Here is a 14,286-nt window from a genome sequence, read left to right on the forward strand (position 1 = left end):
TTTAAAAATAAAGTATTTAAAAAGCTGTAGATTTATTCACTTGTTGAAGTTTCTTATTTTTAAATGTATTTGAAGCATCATTTGGGAACTGTAAATCACACTGAACAAAAACCTTAAAGCAAAGCAAAGCCAGAGGAGGAGGGAACAACAGGAAAGGGAGAAAAGTAGCAAGTATAGGACTGACAGCACAAGAATAACCCAGTATATAAATCTGCTGTATAGAGATGGATCAGAACTCCTCTGAAAGATGCCAGCCCCTGGCTCCAGGGGTCTGTCATTCAAAGTCAGTGCATTCACATGGGCATATCCTGCCAGGGGTGGCAATACTTCACACCCACTGTCCTTCTGACAGTACTAGCTGAGAGCACTCTTATTGATGCTGTTCTTGCTCTTTCTTCCTCTGCTAAAGGAGTTGTCCCTGCAGACTGTGGATAATACTATTGGGAATTAAGAAGAGCTATGTATGTTTGTTAATGGAAACACAGGTATCTGAGACTAAGGACCAGCTTCTCACCCAACTCTTGCTTAGAGCAGTTCAAATATTGTCTTTCTTTCTTTCCTTTTTTTTTTTTTGGGTTAAACTAGGAATATGACAAAAAATGTTTTTCATCAAAGGAAACTGCCTCTTCAACGTAAAATGTAACATCTCATTTTGGTTTCTTCTTTTTTTTGTATGTCTTAAAATGGTATTTTGAAATTCAGTTTAGCTACACTGATTTCATGTCATTCAGGGAAGAAAAATCAGAACACTCCAGCAAGAAAGCATCCAATTAAAAGACCACAGTTTTTCTGCTTTTCCTTGTGTTATAGTCCATGTGAAATCTTGCCTGAAGTAGCCTAAACATGCAGCTAGTTTGAACTGTTTCCAGCCTATATTTTTTGAGGATGAACTATTTGGCCAAAGTGCTTTGCCTGGGTCTGAATTAAATCAGAGAAGCCGATGTAGGCAAGCGGTCCATCTGTTTGCCTCATTCATGCCAGATCTGTCCAGCCACCAAATTAAACCACTACAACCAACCCTCTGACGTCTCCTTGTTCTGCAGTAGAGAGGATCTGTGCTTTCAGGGCTACATCTTTGTTGGGCAGTGTAAACTCACCTGAGTTAAGCCCACAGTGGTGTTAGTGCTGCGCAGCTCAGAGCCATGGGCAGCTTGGGATGTGCTGCTGATGCAGTGATGCTGCCCTGGGCTCCAGAGAGGGCTCTCTGGAAGTCAACACAGTGATGCACCACAAAATACAGAGATGTCCCAGTTATATCTGTACTGCTGGAAATCCCACCTTTGGATATTTGCTGACACAGAAATGGGGAGCGTAACTGACTGTCCTGCAGTTTTCATCAGCACCAGTTTTGCTTTGATTGCTCATGTTTGTCTTGTGTGATTTTCTGCTAAGCAGAGTGCTACTTGGTCCTGGAGCTGGTGCTTCAGGAGTGAGAAACTGCTAAACCCAGAGCTCAGCTTATACCTGACAGTGTTCTGCTTTAAATCTGGCTGACCTCATCATATGTAGTTCCAGATACTTCTATGTTATGTGAACTAATGCCAAGGATGTGCAATGGGGTCAAGTACAGAGAATAAAAGCAGAGCAGATGTGCTGCGAATATCAGGTTTTTCAGTGTTGTGATTAATGTACATCACGAGCCTTCCCTGAAACATTCTGCTGTGAAAAGAGGCTCTTCACAATGCAAAGTCCGGGGCCTGACTTTTTTTTCTGTAGTGTTATTGAGAGGTTTGGGGTCATCCCACTGCAATCTGATTCCTCACACTTGGCACCTCTTTCCCTGACAAGGATGATGTGTGATGTGATAGCGATTAGCACTTGAAGTTAAGGCACCCTTCAGAGAGCATGGGTTTGCAGGAGGAGCTGCAACATGCAGTGAATCACAGCCTCTGGGCCTTATTTTCATCATTCTGCTTATTTTCATTATAGTTTCTTATTTCCATCATCCCGCCAAGCAGCAGATGAGATGCTGAAACAGCTGAAAACATGTACCGGAGGATGAAGGGAAGGGAACAGCGCAGTGACCATGGCCAGTGATTCAATTGGAATTCTGACTGGGGTGTGAAAGTGGGAAAACAGAACAAACTCCAGCAAATATTTGCAGAAGTGCTAAATAACTGTCTCACGTCACTGCAAATACAGACATTGCCTGTATTGTGTTTCCTAGCAGCAGTGACATTTACAGCTCATCCCCCAACCTGCTCAGAGGCCAGGCAGTGTTAACAGACGGACCCTCTACCTCTGTGGAAACATTCCTGGCAGTGTCCTATGTAACCTGAAGGTATTTGGGATCTTTTGATCCTGCCTGTGCTGCTCTAAGGATGGGTTTAAGGATGTGGCTTGGCTGTGGACTTGAAGTATGGCAAGGTCCCAGTGGAGTCATGGAATCAGTTAATTCTACTTTCTAGATGGTTTTGCCAGTCTCCAGATAATTCAGTATCTATATTACATAGGGGAGCTTTGTGAGAATTTCAGTGAAAGATGGAGTAGAATGGTTGGCTCTGAATCTATTAAAAGGCTAGCTTGATTTCCTTCTCTGGAGGGCTAACTCAGATAGACAACTGGTTGAAGAAAGCTGCTGAAACAAAACATACTTCTTGCAAAACAAAGGGCAGGTTTGACTGGACTGCTCCCTCTTGCATTCCAGGTTTCATGATTCCATGAGGTTTTGTGGTGCACAAATGAAAAAGGCTTTTTATTGAGGTTAATTTTTTTTTGTTATATAACATACATATTTGTATAGAACATAGATTTCTCTTGAACTCTTTTAGGGTGGCTTCACTCGTCACATCACTGTCAGTTTTGGGGTTCATCCAAGAGAGAAAGCTTCCTCCTCTGCAGGTCAGTAATCCTTCCATATCCTGAGAGCAGGCTGCTTCAGCAGAACAAATCAGTTCGATCTGTTTGCAAACTGGGTTGTCAGCATCTTACAAATGACCTGATGCATTTTGTGTCCTGAAGGAAAGTGAGGTGAGGAGCAAAAAGTAAATAACCACTTCATACTGCGGTGGTAGAACTCCTCATCTTCGTGGAGGAATTTTCACTTTTTAGGAAGAACAAATAAACCTCTTCCCTTTTTATTTCTCCAGCAGACTAAAAAGCCTAAAAGAAACCAGTGCCAGAGTGTAGAGGATCAGCAGTGCTTGCTTTTCAGAGTGACTCCTGTGAGTTGACAGCAAACCTGACATGCATTAAAGCCCACTTAAGATAGGGTTGCTTGATTTGTTTTAATTTTATCTCTGGAGGGGCTCAGTGGGGCTGTTGAGTACTTTATATGGATTGTGTCTGTAAGTACGTGAGGGAAGCATTTGTCAGTCCTCTGGGCCCCTCAGGATCTCGTGCCTGGTGTTTTTACTTCAGGTTTTTGGCAAGATCTTCAACATCCAGGGAGGTAAATGCAGAAGCCCCATGTTTAAGCCCCAAGTTACACTTTGAGGTCCTATGTTATTACTTTGTCTTCCAAAACTGACCTGAACAAGAAGTATTTCTTTAAAATACCACAGTCTCTTCAAAGCATCTGTTAGGGAAGTTTGGCAAATTCCAGTCAGGAAAAGATTTATTGCCCAGTTGTGTTCCCATTACCCCCAGAAGTGAGGGATTTCTGCTAATGAGTTCAGCAGGGCTGACCACACGAGTGCATGAGCAGAGGGCAGCACAGTAGGACCTGTGGGGTGGGGAAAACTGGAGTGCTCCAGCAAAGATCCTTCCCTGCAGGTCTCTTTGGCACAGAGGTGGCCACAGACTTGTCAGGTTTGCTTAAGGAAGAGCCGAGAGGCCAAAAGAAGGACATGCAGCAGTCCTCCTGGCTCCCCATGAGCTGCAACACTAGGGGACAGATGAGTTTTTCCAGACAATAAATAATTGTTCTTTCTATGCAGCTCTCTCCTATACTGATGTTAGCTGGCTTCTAGGGCAAGGGAGCTGCACAGATCCCAGTCTTGTCAAGCTGGTAATTCCATTTCCAGAATAGCCCCAGTGCATTGAGTTTGCTGTGTTTGTATCTGCATGCAGTGGGGTCTGAAGTGTTGGGATCAGTCAGCTGGATAATACCGAGGTTAATGCAGTTCTAAGCTCAAACTGAGCACAACGGCAGGACATGGCAGTGATGTCCACCAGGCAGAAGGTTCCTAGGAAGCCTTTTGGGCAGACAGTGGCATACTGCTAATACTGGATATTGAAAGGTGCTGTACAGGAACTCGCCCAAGTAATCCAGAGGGTTCAAGTGAGAGCTATTTATGAGCTAGGACCATTTCTGTTCAATTTTAGTCCTTGCAATGACAGCAAGGAAGTGCCTTTGTTATGGGAGGCATTGCTTTCAAAGGGGCTTGGGGAGCCCAGTCTTACAAAATGGTTTGAAAGGGGCAGGGGAACAGGATTTTTCAGTATTTTAAAGTTATCTTTTTGTATGAAATTGATCTTTCATTTTTGCTGATATGAGACAAGCTGGGAAATACGCTGCATCACCTAGAAAGTCTGGGCATGAGGCAGCTTGACAGAGCAGGCAGGTGAAGGAGGGAGGCGCATGGCCGTCAGTCGGGGGGGGGGGTGGTCCACCAAGCTGCTGGGTGCGTTTCCAGGCACTGGTTTAAGGGAGAGAAGCTGCAGAAACACTGAGTGCACGCCTCCTGGGGAAAACATAACCTCCCTGCGACAGGAGGGGTCAGCATGATTCAAATTATGCACAGAAGGGCAGGAGGGGGCAGCTTCAAAAGGCAGCGGCGTGTGTCAGGGTCTGCATATGAGATGACTCCTTTGGCTCGGACTATCTGTTGGTTACTTGCAGCACACGTTCATCGCTCTGTCCCCAGGAAGGTCTGTGCGATGGAGCTGCTAAGTGGCTGCTCCAGCAGGTTCAACACTGGGAGCCTCTGCAGAGCCGCGGGAGGAAGCCTGGGCCGTGGTGACAGCACATCCACCGCAGGGAACAGGCGGTGTCTGCGTGGGTGGCAGCGCTATTGTGCTCGCAGGGATTTACTCCCAACACACAAATAAAGCAAGGCAGAAGAAAAGGAGGATTTAGTGAGAATCCAGGGAAAGTCTCCCAAGAATAAACACTGTAACTAAGAGCCCAGCACTGCAAAAGGCCAGGGAGATGCCTACATTTGCAACACCAGAATTGGCACGCAAGCCTCCTTGTGGATAAATGAACTTGGATTAATTCAAATGGATTTGAGTAAAGGTTTTGCTATTATTATGGGAAGCAAGCATGATTAACATTAAAAAGAACTGAGACGACTCTTGCATTTGAAATAAAAGTAACCCTTACTTAGAAAGACATGCTATACATTTTCTCCAGTGTCAAGTTAATGTATTTAAATTGCACAGTTCTCTTTACCATATATAACAATGCCTTCCATTATCCCTTTCTGTGAAATCAAGATGTTCCTTTAAAGTGTTTCAAATGAGTAGTAATCTGATTTATTTGCTCAGCTTATGATTCTTCAGTGGCTAGAGACACACCAGTAGTCTAAAGTTGGTATGATGGGAACGTATTCACCTGCTGCTGCTAGTATCCTGAAAACCTTAAAAGCTCTGTGCTTTTCTGGCAATACTTCTCTGCAGTATGTAACACTTTACAGTCTTAAGTAGAAGAAAATACAAGCAGAATTAGAAAATAAAATGACATCAATCCATCTGGAACAATGTGCTTCAGTGCTCTTACAGATGAGGCTCTGCAAAGTACTTTGACTTGGGTGAGCTCAGTTCCCTGCCTGTCACCACTGGGACTGACCCTGCCTAGCCTTGCTCATGTCCAGGGATGTGCTTATGGTCTGTTGTTCTACCCAGTCCCTCGTGCAGTCCAGCACATAAACACCCCCAGTCTGCATGGGAATTCTGAAATACACTGTCAAGATGTATCACAGTATCACAGTATCACAGTATGCTAGAGATTGGAAGGGACCTCAAAAGATCATCTAGTGCAATCCCCCTGCCAGAGCAGGAACACCTAGGTAATGTTACACAGGAATGTGTCCAGGCGGGCTTTGAATGTCTCCAGGGAAGGAGACTCCACAACCTCCCTGGGCAGCCTGTTCCAGTGTTCCGTCACCCTCACTGAGAAGAAGTTTCTTCTCAAGTTTAAGTGGAACCTCTTGTGTTCCAGTTTGTACCCATTACCCCTTGTCCTATCATTGTTTGCCACTGAGTAGAGCCTGGCTCCATCCTCGTGACACTTCCCCCTTTATATATTTATAGACACTAATAAGGTCACCCCTCAGTCTCCTCTTCTCCAAACTATAGAGACCCAGCTCCCTCAGTCTTTCCTCATAAGGGAGATGCTCCACTCCCTTAATCATCTTCGTTGCCCTGCGCTGGACTCTCTCCAGCAGGTCCCTGTCCTTCTTGAACTGAGGGGCCCAGAACTGGACACAATATTCCAGATGCGGTCTCACCAAGGCAGAGTAGAGGGGAAGGAGAACCTCTCTCGACCTACTAACCACCCCCCTTCTAATACACCCCAGGATGCCATTGGCCTTCTTGGCCACAAGGGCACAGTGTTGGCTCACGGTCATCCTGTCGTCCACTAGGACCCCCAGGTCCCTCTCCCCTACACTGCTCTCTAACAGGTCGTTCCCCAACCTATACTGGAACCTGGGGTTGTTCCTGCCCAGATGCAGGACTCTACACTTTCCCTTGTTATATTTCATCAAGTTATTCCCTGCCCAACTCTCCAGCCTGTCCAGGTCTCGCTGGATGGCAGCACAGCCTTCACCTCACAACCAGTTGGTATTGATGACAGTAGTCAAGCAGAAAGTTGTCCAGATTTCCTTTATTTAACTTCTAATTCTTAAATAGAAGAACAGCTCTAGAACACCTATGTGTAAACCACACACCATCATTCAGCTTGGAAATAACCTCCTATATGTGCCTTCTTTTGTGGAGCAGTGTTTCTTTCCTAGGGCTTTTCTCTCTTCACTAACAGAGCCGACTCTGTACCAGTTAGGAATATTTCCATATTCCTCTCCTGCTCTTAGATAATTGATCTGGATCTTTCTGGTTCATCTTGTTCTATTTTACAGAGTAAATGATAATCTGATAAATTACTGAAAAGATCAGGACACTGGCTCCTAGAAGAAAAGACAAATTGAGCTACTTCTGATACAAGACAACCTAAAGCATAAAGATTAACACTGGTGATTTTAGGAAAGAAAGATAGAAATGGAGGAAATTATGCTCAAGAGCTCCATGTTTATAAGAGAATATGGGGGGATGAAATAAGCCTCCCTGCATTCCCTGCACAAAGGATTCCCCTCATTAACACATATAAATGCTGATGGATAATTAAGTAATTTGGGAGACAGACCATGCATATGGGAAACAGTTATGGTATTTTATGACCTCTTCCACTGACCTATGTAATTACTGTGCTGCTGGCTAACACAGTAACATAAATCCTCTGTGAACATCTCTTTTATGAAGTCTATTTCAATTCTGAATGACCTTTTTATTTGTTAAACTGGGATCCAAAAAAGATTGTTAAATTCTGTTCTTCCCACCAGTTTTATTAAGGAGAAAATCCATAACCGATTTCTAAGCCTCCTACAGTGCAGTATAGGAGATGGAGCCAACTTATATACAGCAAGAACAATTCATGTCAAACCAATCTAATTTCCTTTTCTGACATGGAAGATGGCTGAACGGATCAAAAGAAACAGTAGATGTGACGTTTTTATTGTGGTAACATTTTCAGATGTGGCATTCTTATAAACAATACTTACAGGACTATATTAGAATACATGGATGGTGTCACCTTGGGCTGGAGCAAAACTTCCTGGGAAAAGGGGAGTTTAGGGAATAGCTGTTAATGATTTGCTCTGGGATAAAGAGAGTGGATCAAGTGGAGGTCACCAGAATCTGCCCTGGGGCCTAGCCAGTATGTTCATGTAGGCTTCCAATGTTTGAAAGAGAAACAGGAACTGACCCCAAGCAATTTGGAGGCTTGTCCCAGTATCATCCTGAGAAACTGGAAGCGTAATCCGAAACCGGAAAAGCTGAGATTCAGAAATAACAAATGAGAAGTCCTATACCTGGGAGAAGGAAATCAAGCGCACAAGTGCAAAACAAGAAGCCTCTGGGCAACACTGCATTTAAAAGTGGGACTTGTATAACTTCCTAAACACTTCCATACCCTGACACTGTGAATCACACATTTTATATAATATCCATGACAAACATTCAATTTCTCATAAAGTCTTTCTCCTCTGAAATGACTACAGCTCATGATAACTCATGCTTTTCAATAAGGAATTTCTCAACATTTACCATTGAAGCGTCTGAGCTGACTCATTAAACAGGGATTGAAAAATGAAAGATAGTACAAACTTCTAATGGTGGAGTAAGGGGACAAGCCCCTGACCCCTGCACCCAGTGCGGAAGGACAGGATGTGCCCTGAAAACAAGAAGCGTCTAGAAACCATTAGGTCAGGTAGGTTGGCTGGGAATTGACAATGTGATAGGGACATTTCAAACCCAGAGACAGGAACCAGGGTACCCTGACAGAGTTCATGGTGAAGTCACACAAATTTCAGTTAGCAAAACGTACCACAGATGGTGATAGCAACATTTGGCATTAAATTTGCAAGAATCTGAGTCCGTGGGCAGAGAAGGCAATTGTAATTAGGTACCCCAAGTTAGGAAAACATTTCATCACTTGCAGGCACTTGAACACTTTCCTGAATAGATGGAAACTGTGTTGTTTCTTGAGCTAGGGGGTATAATTTAAGATCACTGCTGTGATTCCAGGTTGAAATGATAGCAAGCTGGTATAAGATGAAAGTCTAGACACGGATTTAGATGCATAAAGAGCTTTGAAAGCCCAAACCTAAAAGAAGAAATAATTTTCTTTATAAGTATGAAAGTATAGATAGGAATATGAAAGTATAGATAGGAACAGTATATAGAGCTCACAGACCGCTCTCATTCTTGAATGTGATCCTCTCTGGAAGAAACCAGACTTTAGCTGGAGTAAAACAGTGGCATACCAAGCCAGTTAAGGTCAATTCTCAGGAGCCATTCCTGCAGTCTTAAATGCTTTCTGCAGTATACTCAAGTGCCTACCCCCTTCTCTCCACTGCTACCTTGCAGCATTAGTTCTTTTGCCAAACTTACATCCTGCTTACCGGCTCACAAATGTTTTGTGGTAACTGGAGATGGAGCAGAACACTGGAGTATTAACTTCAATGCATTCTGACTTAACATCACAAGTAATACATGTGCCAACTGACGGTCTGGGGAGTCAGTGGGATACAGCAACCGTCCCTCCATCCCTACGCTCTGGCCAACACAACATGCACGCCTACCACCTCACCCGAACAATGCTCGTGGGTTTTGGGCTTCTGTACAACTGGAGAAGATGATTCCCTATGAACAGAAGGAGTTTCTGCCATCTGTAGCATAAGTGTAGGCAAGTGAGAGGGACAAGCTACAATGCCAGTGGCTGCCTAAGGTACAGATAGCCATGCAAGTGTCCAGCTCTTCCATCACAGAGCTCAACTCACTGATGAACTGTTTTCTGCCAGTTTGGGCATCTCTGTGCCACACTTACAGAATTATGATATTCCACATGCTGTGGAACTGTGGAATATGACCCCAGCCATGCAAGTCACAATCATCATTAAGCAGCTCTGCTGTTAAACAAACATGTTTAAGCCCTGAGCTATAACCCATGGACAGGGAGACAGCAGGGGTTTGTGGCTAACACAGAACCAAGACCCATTGAAGGGTCTTGCACGTAGAAGCTGGCCTGGTCCTGTGCTAAATGTGCTGCAGGGCTAAAAAAGGGGAGTAGTTTCCAAATGGTCATTCCACTGCTATTCCTGAGCTTTACACCCACTTTAAATTAGCATGCATTTTTAAAACCAACAGTATGGAAGAAGATACTCCTACAAAGAACATATAATGTACATTTTGCACTATCTGTTTTGATGCTCTGCAAGGTCCAGCTGACATTTCTTATTGCCGTTAACTAGTTCAGCTCTACCTGTTCAAAGCTAGTGTTTTTATACTTCATCATTCTTTGGAAAAGCAATTCTGCAGGACAAGAACTCATCTTAAGCCTTTGGTGCTCATCCTAGGGAGAACTTGAGAGACCAGACAAGTAGTGCGATCTCTCTCAGTACTGACAGCTGTATCATTCACCCAGATACCTCTGTAAATGACAGTCCTCTTGGATATTATGTGCCCTCGTGGTGTTTCTAAAATCCTACAGATGTTTAAATGAAGGCTTTTATCTCCTGCAATCACAAGTATTAACATACACAACACGGACACAAAGACACTGGATAAAGTGGTTATTTTTAGCACTTCCTCACATCATAAAGCAGTACAATAGCCATGATGCTACAAATAACTCACTATGAACTCTTCTGAGAAGCAAACAGAGGAAGTATAAGTTTAGGAAGAGACAAGGAGATCAGAGTAGACAATGTATTAAAATACTAGGTTTAGTACAGTAAGCAAAAAATGTATCACTATTAGCTTTACTTTGGGTCAGTAAAGGTATAACCAAGATTTTATTCCATGGGTCAATTTGAAACTTGGGCAGAAATGCCTGGCACTTGCTAACCATCAGTGAGTCCAAGTCTGGTTTGAGATACAATTCTACAAAAGCAGTGAACTCTCAAATTTGTAAGCAACTTCCTGACTTTTGGAAGGACATTTATTTATACTATCACAAAAGTGGGGATAGTTGGATGATGACTTTTTCACTTGAGGCTCCTGTTTTATGATTGTGTGGTTTCAGGAAAGTGTTTTAGCTTTTCCCTTGTGGAATATGACATGTTCTGTTGGTGAAAAAGCAATAAAGCCGCAGCAGAGTTTAACACTGCTGGGCACAAGCTGGCCTTGTGGGTTTTCCTCCACTTTGTAGGACAAATTGAAGAGGTTTAGTAAGAAGTGGAGGGTCAACCACTCAATTACAGCTGGCTTTGTACGTGTGCCCCAACTGGCAGGGAATGACTGGGCTGCTTGGGTAAGGTGAGAAAATAAGTGCATGCAAATGATTTCTGAAGGGCTGTCAGCAGTTTCTTCAGAGGCTTTCATGAAGCATTACTACGTTGAGTCCTGCTGCTGTGTGTCTGAGGAGTAACTTCACCTCTCTGTAGATCAGCACCCTTATTTTGATCTACCTTCCACTAGAACAGCCCAACTCTGTTATGGATCTCTACCAAGAAAAGTAGCTCCTAATTCCTCTCTGGCTCCATTTTACATCTATTTGGCAACATTTAATAAGCTACAACTGGTGATTTTCATGGTAACTTGTGTTCCAGTACTGCGATTTTATAGGCATTTTTTGAGGGACTCAGCCTTACCTGTAGTGCTGCAGTTCTGATTCCAGCTGCTGGATGTATACTTGCAGATGTGGCACTTCATTGGCTTTCACTTCCAGCTCCTTCACTTTGCCAAGACTGTTAAGGACGGCGTGTCTCGCCTCTTCCACCTTCTTCCTCATTTCTGCTTGTTCCCTCTTCAGGTTACGGTTGCAGTCCTCCAGATTGACCAGAGCTTCCTGAGAGCTCTTCAGCTCTCTTTCCAGCTCCTGATTGAACCTAATTGCTTCTTCTATCTGCCCGTCCCTGGAGCTCCGTATGAGTTCCACTTCTTTCAGTACGCTTTGAAGGCACTTGGTCTGGGAGTGGTTCTGTGTTAACGGTCTCTTGCACCCTACAAAACAGGTCCCCCCTTCCTTATGGTTAGCGTGGCTCTTCCGCAGTCCTACCTGTAATAACAGGAGCAGAAAGCAGAGGGAAATTAATGTGTTCTAAAGCATCATATTAATCAAGACTGAAGATGGCTGGATTGTGTTTTGTTGTTTGCTTTGGTTTTTCTTTAATGACAAAGAGTTGGTCAGCAACTGATGAGCTACTTTGTGAAATACAGAGACAATGAAACAGTCTCTGGACAGTAGTTTTTAAATACGTATCTATAAATTCCACTTTAAACTTACTCCGAAAGTGGAAAATGAGGTTATTGCACATGTTTCTGTATAGCTTTAATGCCATTATTGTAGTCTGACCTCAAAAGGCAAGTAGCACTGTGCAAAAAGTACTTCCCCTTATGATTCTGAAGTTGTGTTGAGTAGAGCTGAGCACAGAGCAGCTCGTGGTGGCCTCAAGCTCTCATCTTTGTCCTTCTCATTCATTCTGGGTTCTTTGGTGACTTTGTGTTCCCTTCTGCTCTCCTTTCACTTTTCACATGAAAGGGGTAAACTGGCCTTCACCTGCTGTGCTGGGCATTGTGGAGAGGGACAGCAGCTAATGCAAACGGCACAGAGCTCTGTGTGGGTTGTGCTGGTATGAAATCCACCCTGATCCCAACCATGGCTATGCTACGTCATGCCAGAGTAATTCAACTGCTATTAAGTACGTATATGTTTGCGTTTCACTATGTATGTATTTCACTTCAGCTGATACAACAGAGACAGAGACCAGCACCACTATGAGTGGGGATCTGCAGAGGAGCCACAGACTGTTCATCAGGCCATGTGCAGAGCTGGCTCCAGCTCTGAGCTCCCATGAGCATGCTCTGAAGAAAACACACTTCCCATATTTCTGAGGCAAAGCTCTGGGGTGCTTGTGAATGAGCTATTGCATGTGCTTGTGCAGCTTAAGCATCCAGAAGTTCCTTCTTAGTCAGGGAAAAAGCCCACAGCGGTGCATAACTGGTGTATAAGTGACTGCATGTGCAATAGGAAAAGCAGCATTATAGAACTAGGTATGTTAAACTGAGGTCTTTTGCAATTTTAGCAGGGTGGTTCTCAGCACATCCCTTAAATTTAGAGGATATACATACAGATATTTATACCTATATTTAGGCCAGGTTGGACACAGGGCTTGGGAGCAATCTGCTCTAGTGGAAGATGTCCCTGCCCGTGGCAGGGGTTGGAACTGGAGGAGCTTTAAGGTCCCTTCCAACACAAACCAGTCTGGGACTGCGTTGTTTAAGGGATGTACACACACCGTTGGTGAAATCACAGCGATCTCCTTGAAGCCTCTCTGTAACCAAACTTTGATAAGAAGTTAACACCGAGGATGAGAGGGCCACCTCGGGCTGTGCCGTACCCCTCTTACAGCCGACCCATGCTGCGGGCGCAGCACCTCACCCAGCTGCAGCCGGGGCTCACCGCTGCTCACCTGCAGGGCCAGGCACCGGGCGTCGCTGCTCTGCAGGGCGGCCCGCATGTCCTCCACCAGCTCCCGCAGGCTCCCGTTCTCCTCCTCCAGCTTGGCGATGCGGTCCTCGGCCTGCTCCAGCGCCACGATCTCCTCGTAGCACCCCCGCGAGCAGGGCCCCGCGGGCCGCCGCTCCTCCGCCTCCCCGCCGCCGGGCCGGGCCGGTGCTGCGGGCGCGGGCGGCTCCCTGAGGCGGCGGCGGCGGCGAGGGCTGCGCAGCCGGATCTGGGTCTCGATGTGCTCGCTCTCCCGGCCCAGCGGCAGGCGCGGCACGGCGCGGCGCGGGCCACCCGCCTTGGTGCTGAAGTAGCCGCAGAGGCGGGCGTGGAACTGGCGGAAGGTGAGCTCGGCGGACAGGCCCTCCCACAGCCCCGCGCACTCCTCGGGGTCGGCCGCCGCCTCCGCCGCCTCCTCCAGCCCCAGCACCTGGCACAGCGTCCGGAAGTCCTCTCCGGGGATGCGGCCGGCCCCGGCGCAGTCCAGGTGGTGGAAGATCTCCTGCAGGTACTGGTCCAGCCCGGTGGCCAGCACCACGATCTCGTTCTCCACGCCGCGGTCCAGCCCGTAGTGGTAGGCCAGGGCGCTCACCAGCCACTGCGTGCGCCGCGCCGGCCGCCCGTACGGGTCCCAGCCCTCGGGCGGCTCCATCGCGCCCCGCCGGACCCGCCGAGCCCAGCCGCTCCGCCGCCACCTCCCGCAGCGCCGGGGAACCCCGCCCCGCTGCTCGGCCCCGGGGCGGGCCGGGCCGGGCCGTGTCCCGGGCACGGAGCTCGGGGGCTGCCGCCGCCGCCCCGGCAGAGGGGTCTCGTCCCGCCCGCCGCTTCCCGAGGCGGAGCTTTGGGCTGCCCCTGCGGAGGGGCCGCTGTCGGCGGCGGGGGCTGCCGGCCCTGCGGGGCTCAGCGGGGGCGGCGGGCAGGTGCCAGCTCTCCTTTGTCTGCCAGGAAGGGGGCTTCAGGCAGCCCCGAGCGCCAAGTCCGCTTCAGACTTCTTTATTTGTGGCTCCTTTTTAGCGTGAGCAAACCGGCAGCATCGGTTTGCCGGGCAACGCTGTGAGCGAGTGAGTGGTCCTGCTAAGTTAATGAAGCTGAGGGGCTTAAGAGTGGATCATCTTTCTGTT

General features: G+C 46.5%; 2 protein-coding genes across 6 annotated transcripts in view; one reads left to right on the top strand and one right to left on the bottom strand.

Moving 5' to 3' along the window:
- The window catches only part of EFCC1 (EF-hand and coiled-coil domain containing 1), a 52,668-nt gene extending 38,825 nt beyond the window's left edge, over positions 1-13,843 (bottom strand). For all 4 annotated transcript variants that reach the window (XM_062620380.1, XM_062620397.1, XM_062620388.1 and 1 more), the window contains exons 1-2: positions 13,131-13,843; positions 11,310-11,716 (exon numbers count right to left, since the gene is read on the bottom strand). In XM_062620380.1, coding sequence (XP_062476364.1) covers positions 11,310-11,716; positions 13,131-13,817 — 1,094 coding nt within the window. In that variant the 5' untranslated portion in view covers positions 13,818-13,843. The remainder of the gene's footprint in view (positions 1-11,309; positions 11,717-13,130) is intronic.
- CFAP92 (cilia and flagella associated protein 92 (putative)) overlaps positions 13,601-14,286 on the top strand; it is a 35,503-nt gene continuing 34,817 nt past the window's right edge. For both annotated transcript variants that reach the window (XM_062620349.1, XM_062620359.1), the window contains exon 1: positions 13,601-13,673. The gene's annotated coding sequence lies outside the window, so the exon portion shown is untranslated. The remainder of the gene's footprint in view (positions 13,674-14,286) is intronic.

Source organism: Pezoporus occidentalis, unplaced genomic scaffold, assembly GCF_034315485.1.
Source record: "Pezoporus occidentalis ecotype Australia unplaced genomic scaffold, CSIRO_AGI_Poc_V1 ctg106, whole genome shotgun sequence".
NCBI lineage: Eukaryota > Metazoa > Chordata > Aves > Psittaciformes > Psittacidae > Pezoporus > Pezoporus occidentalis.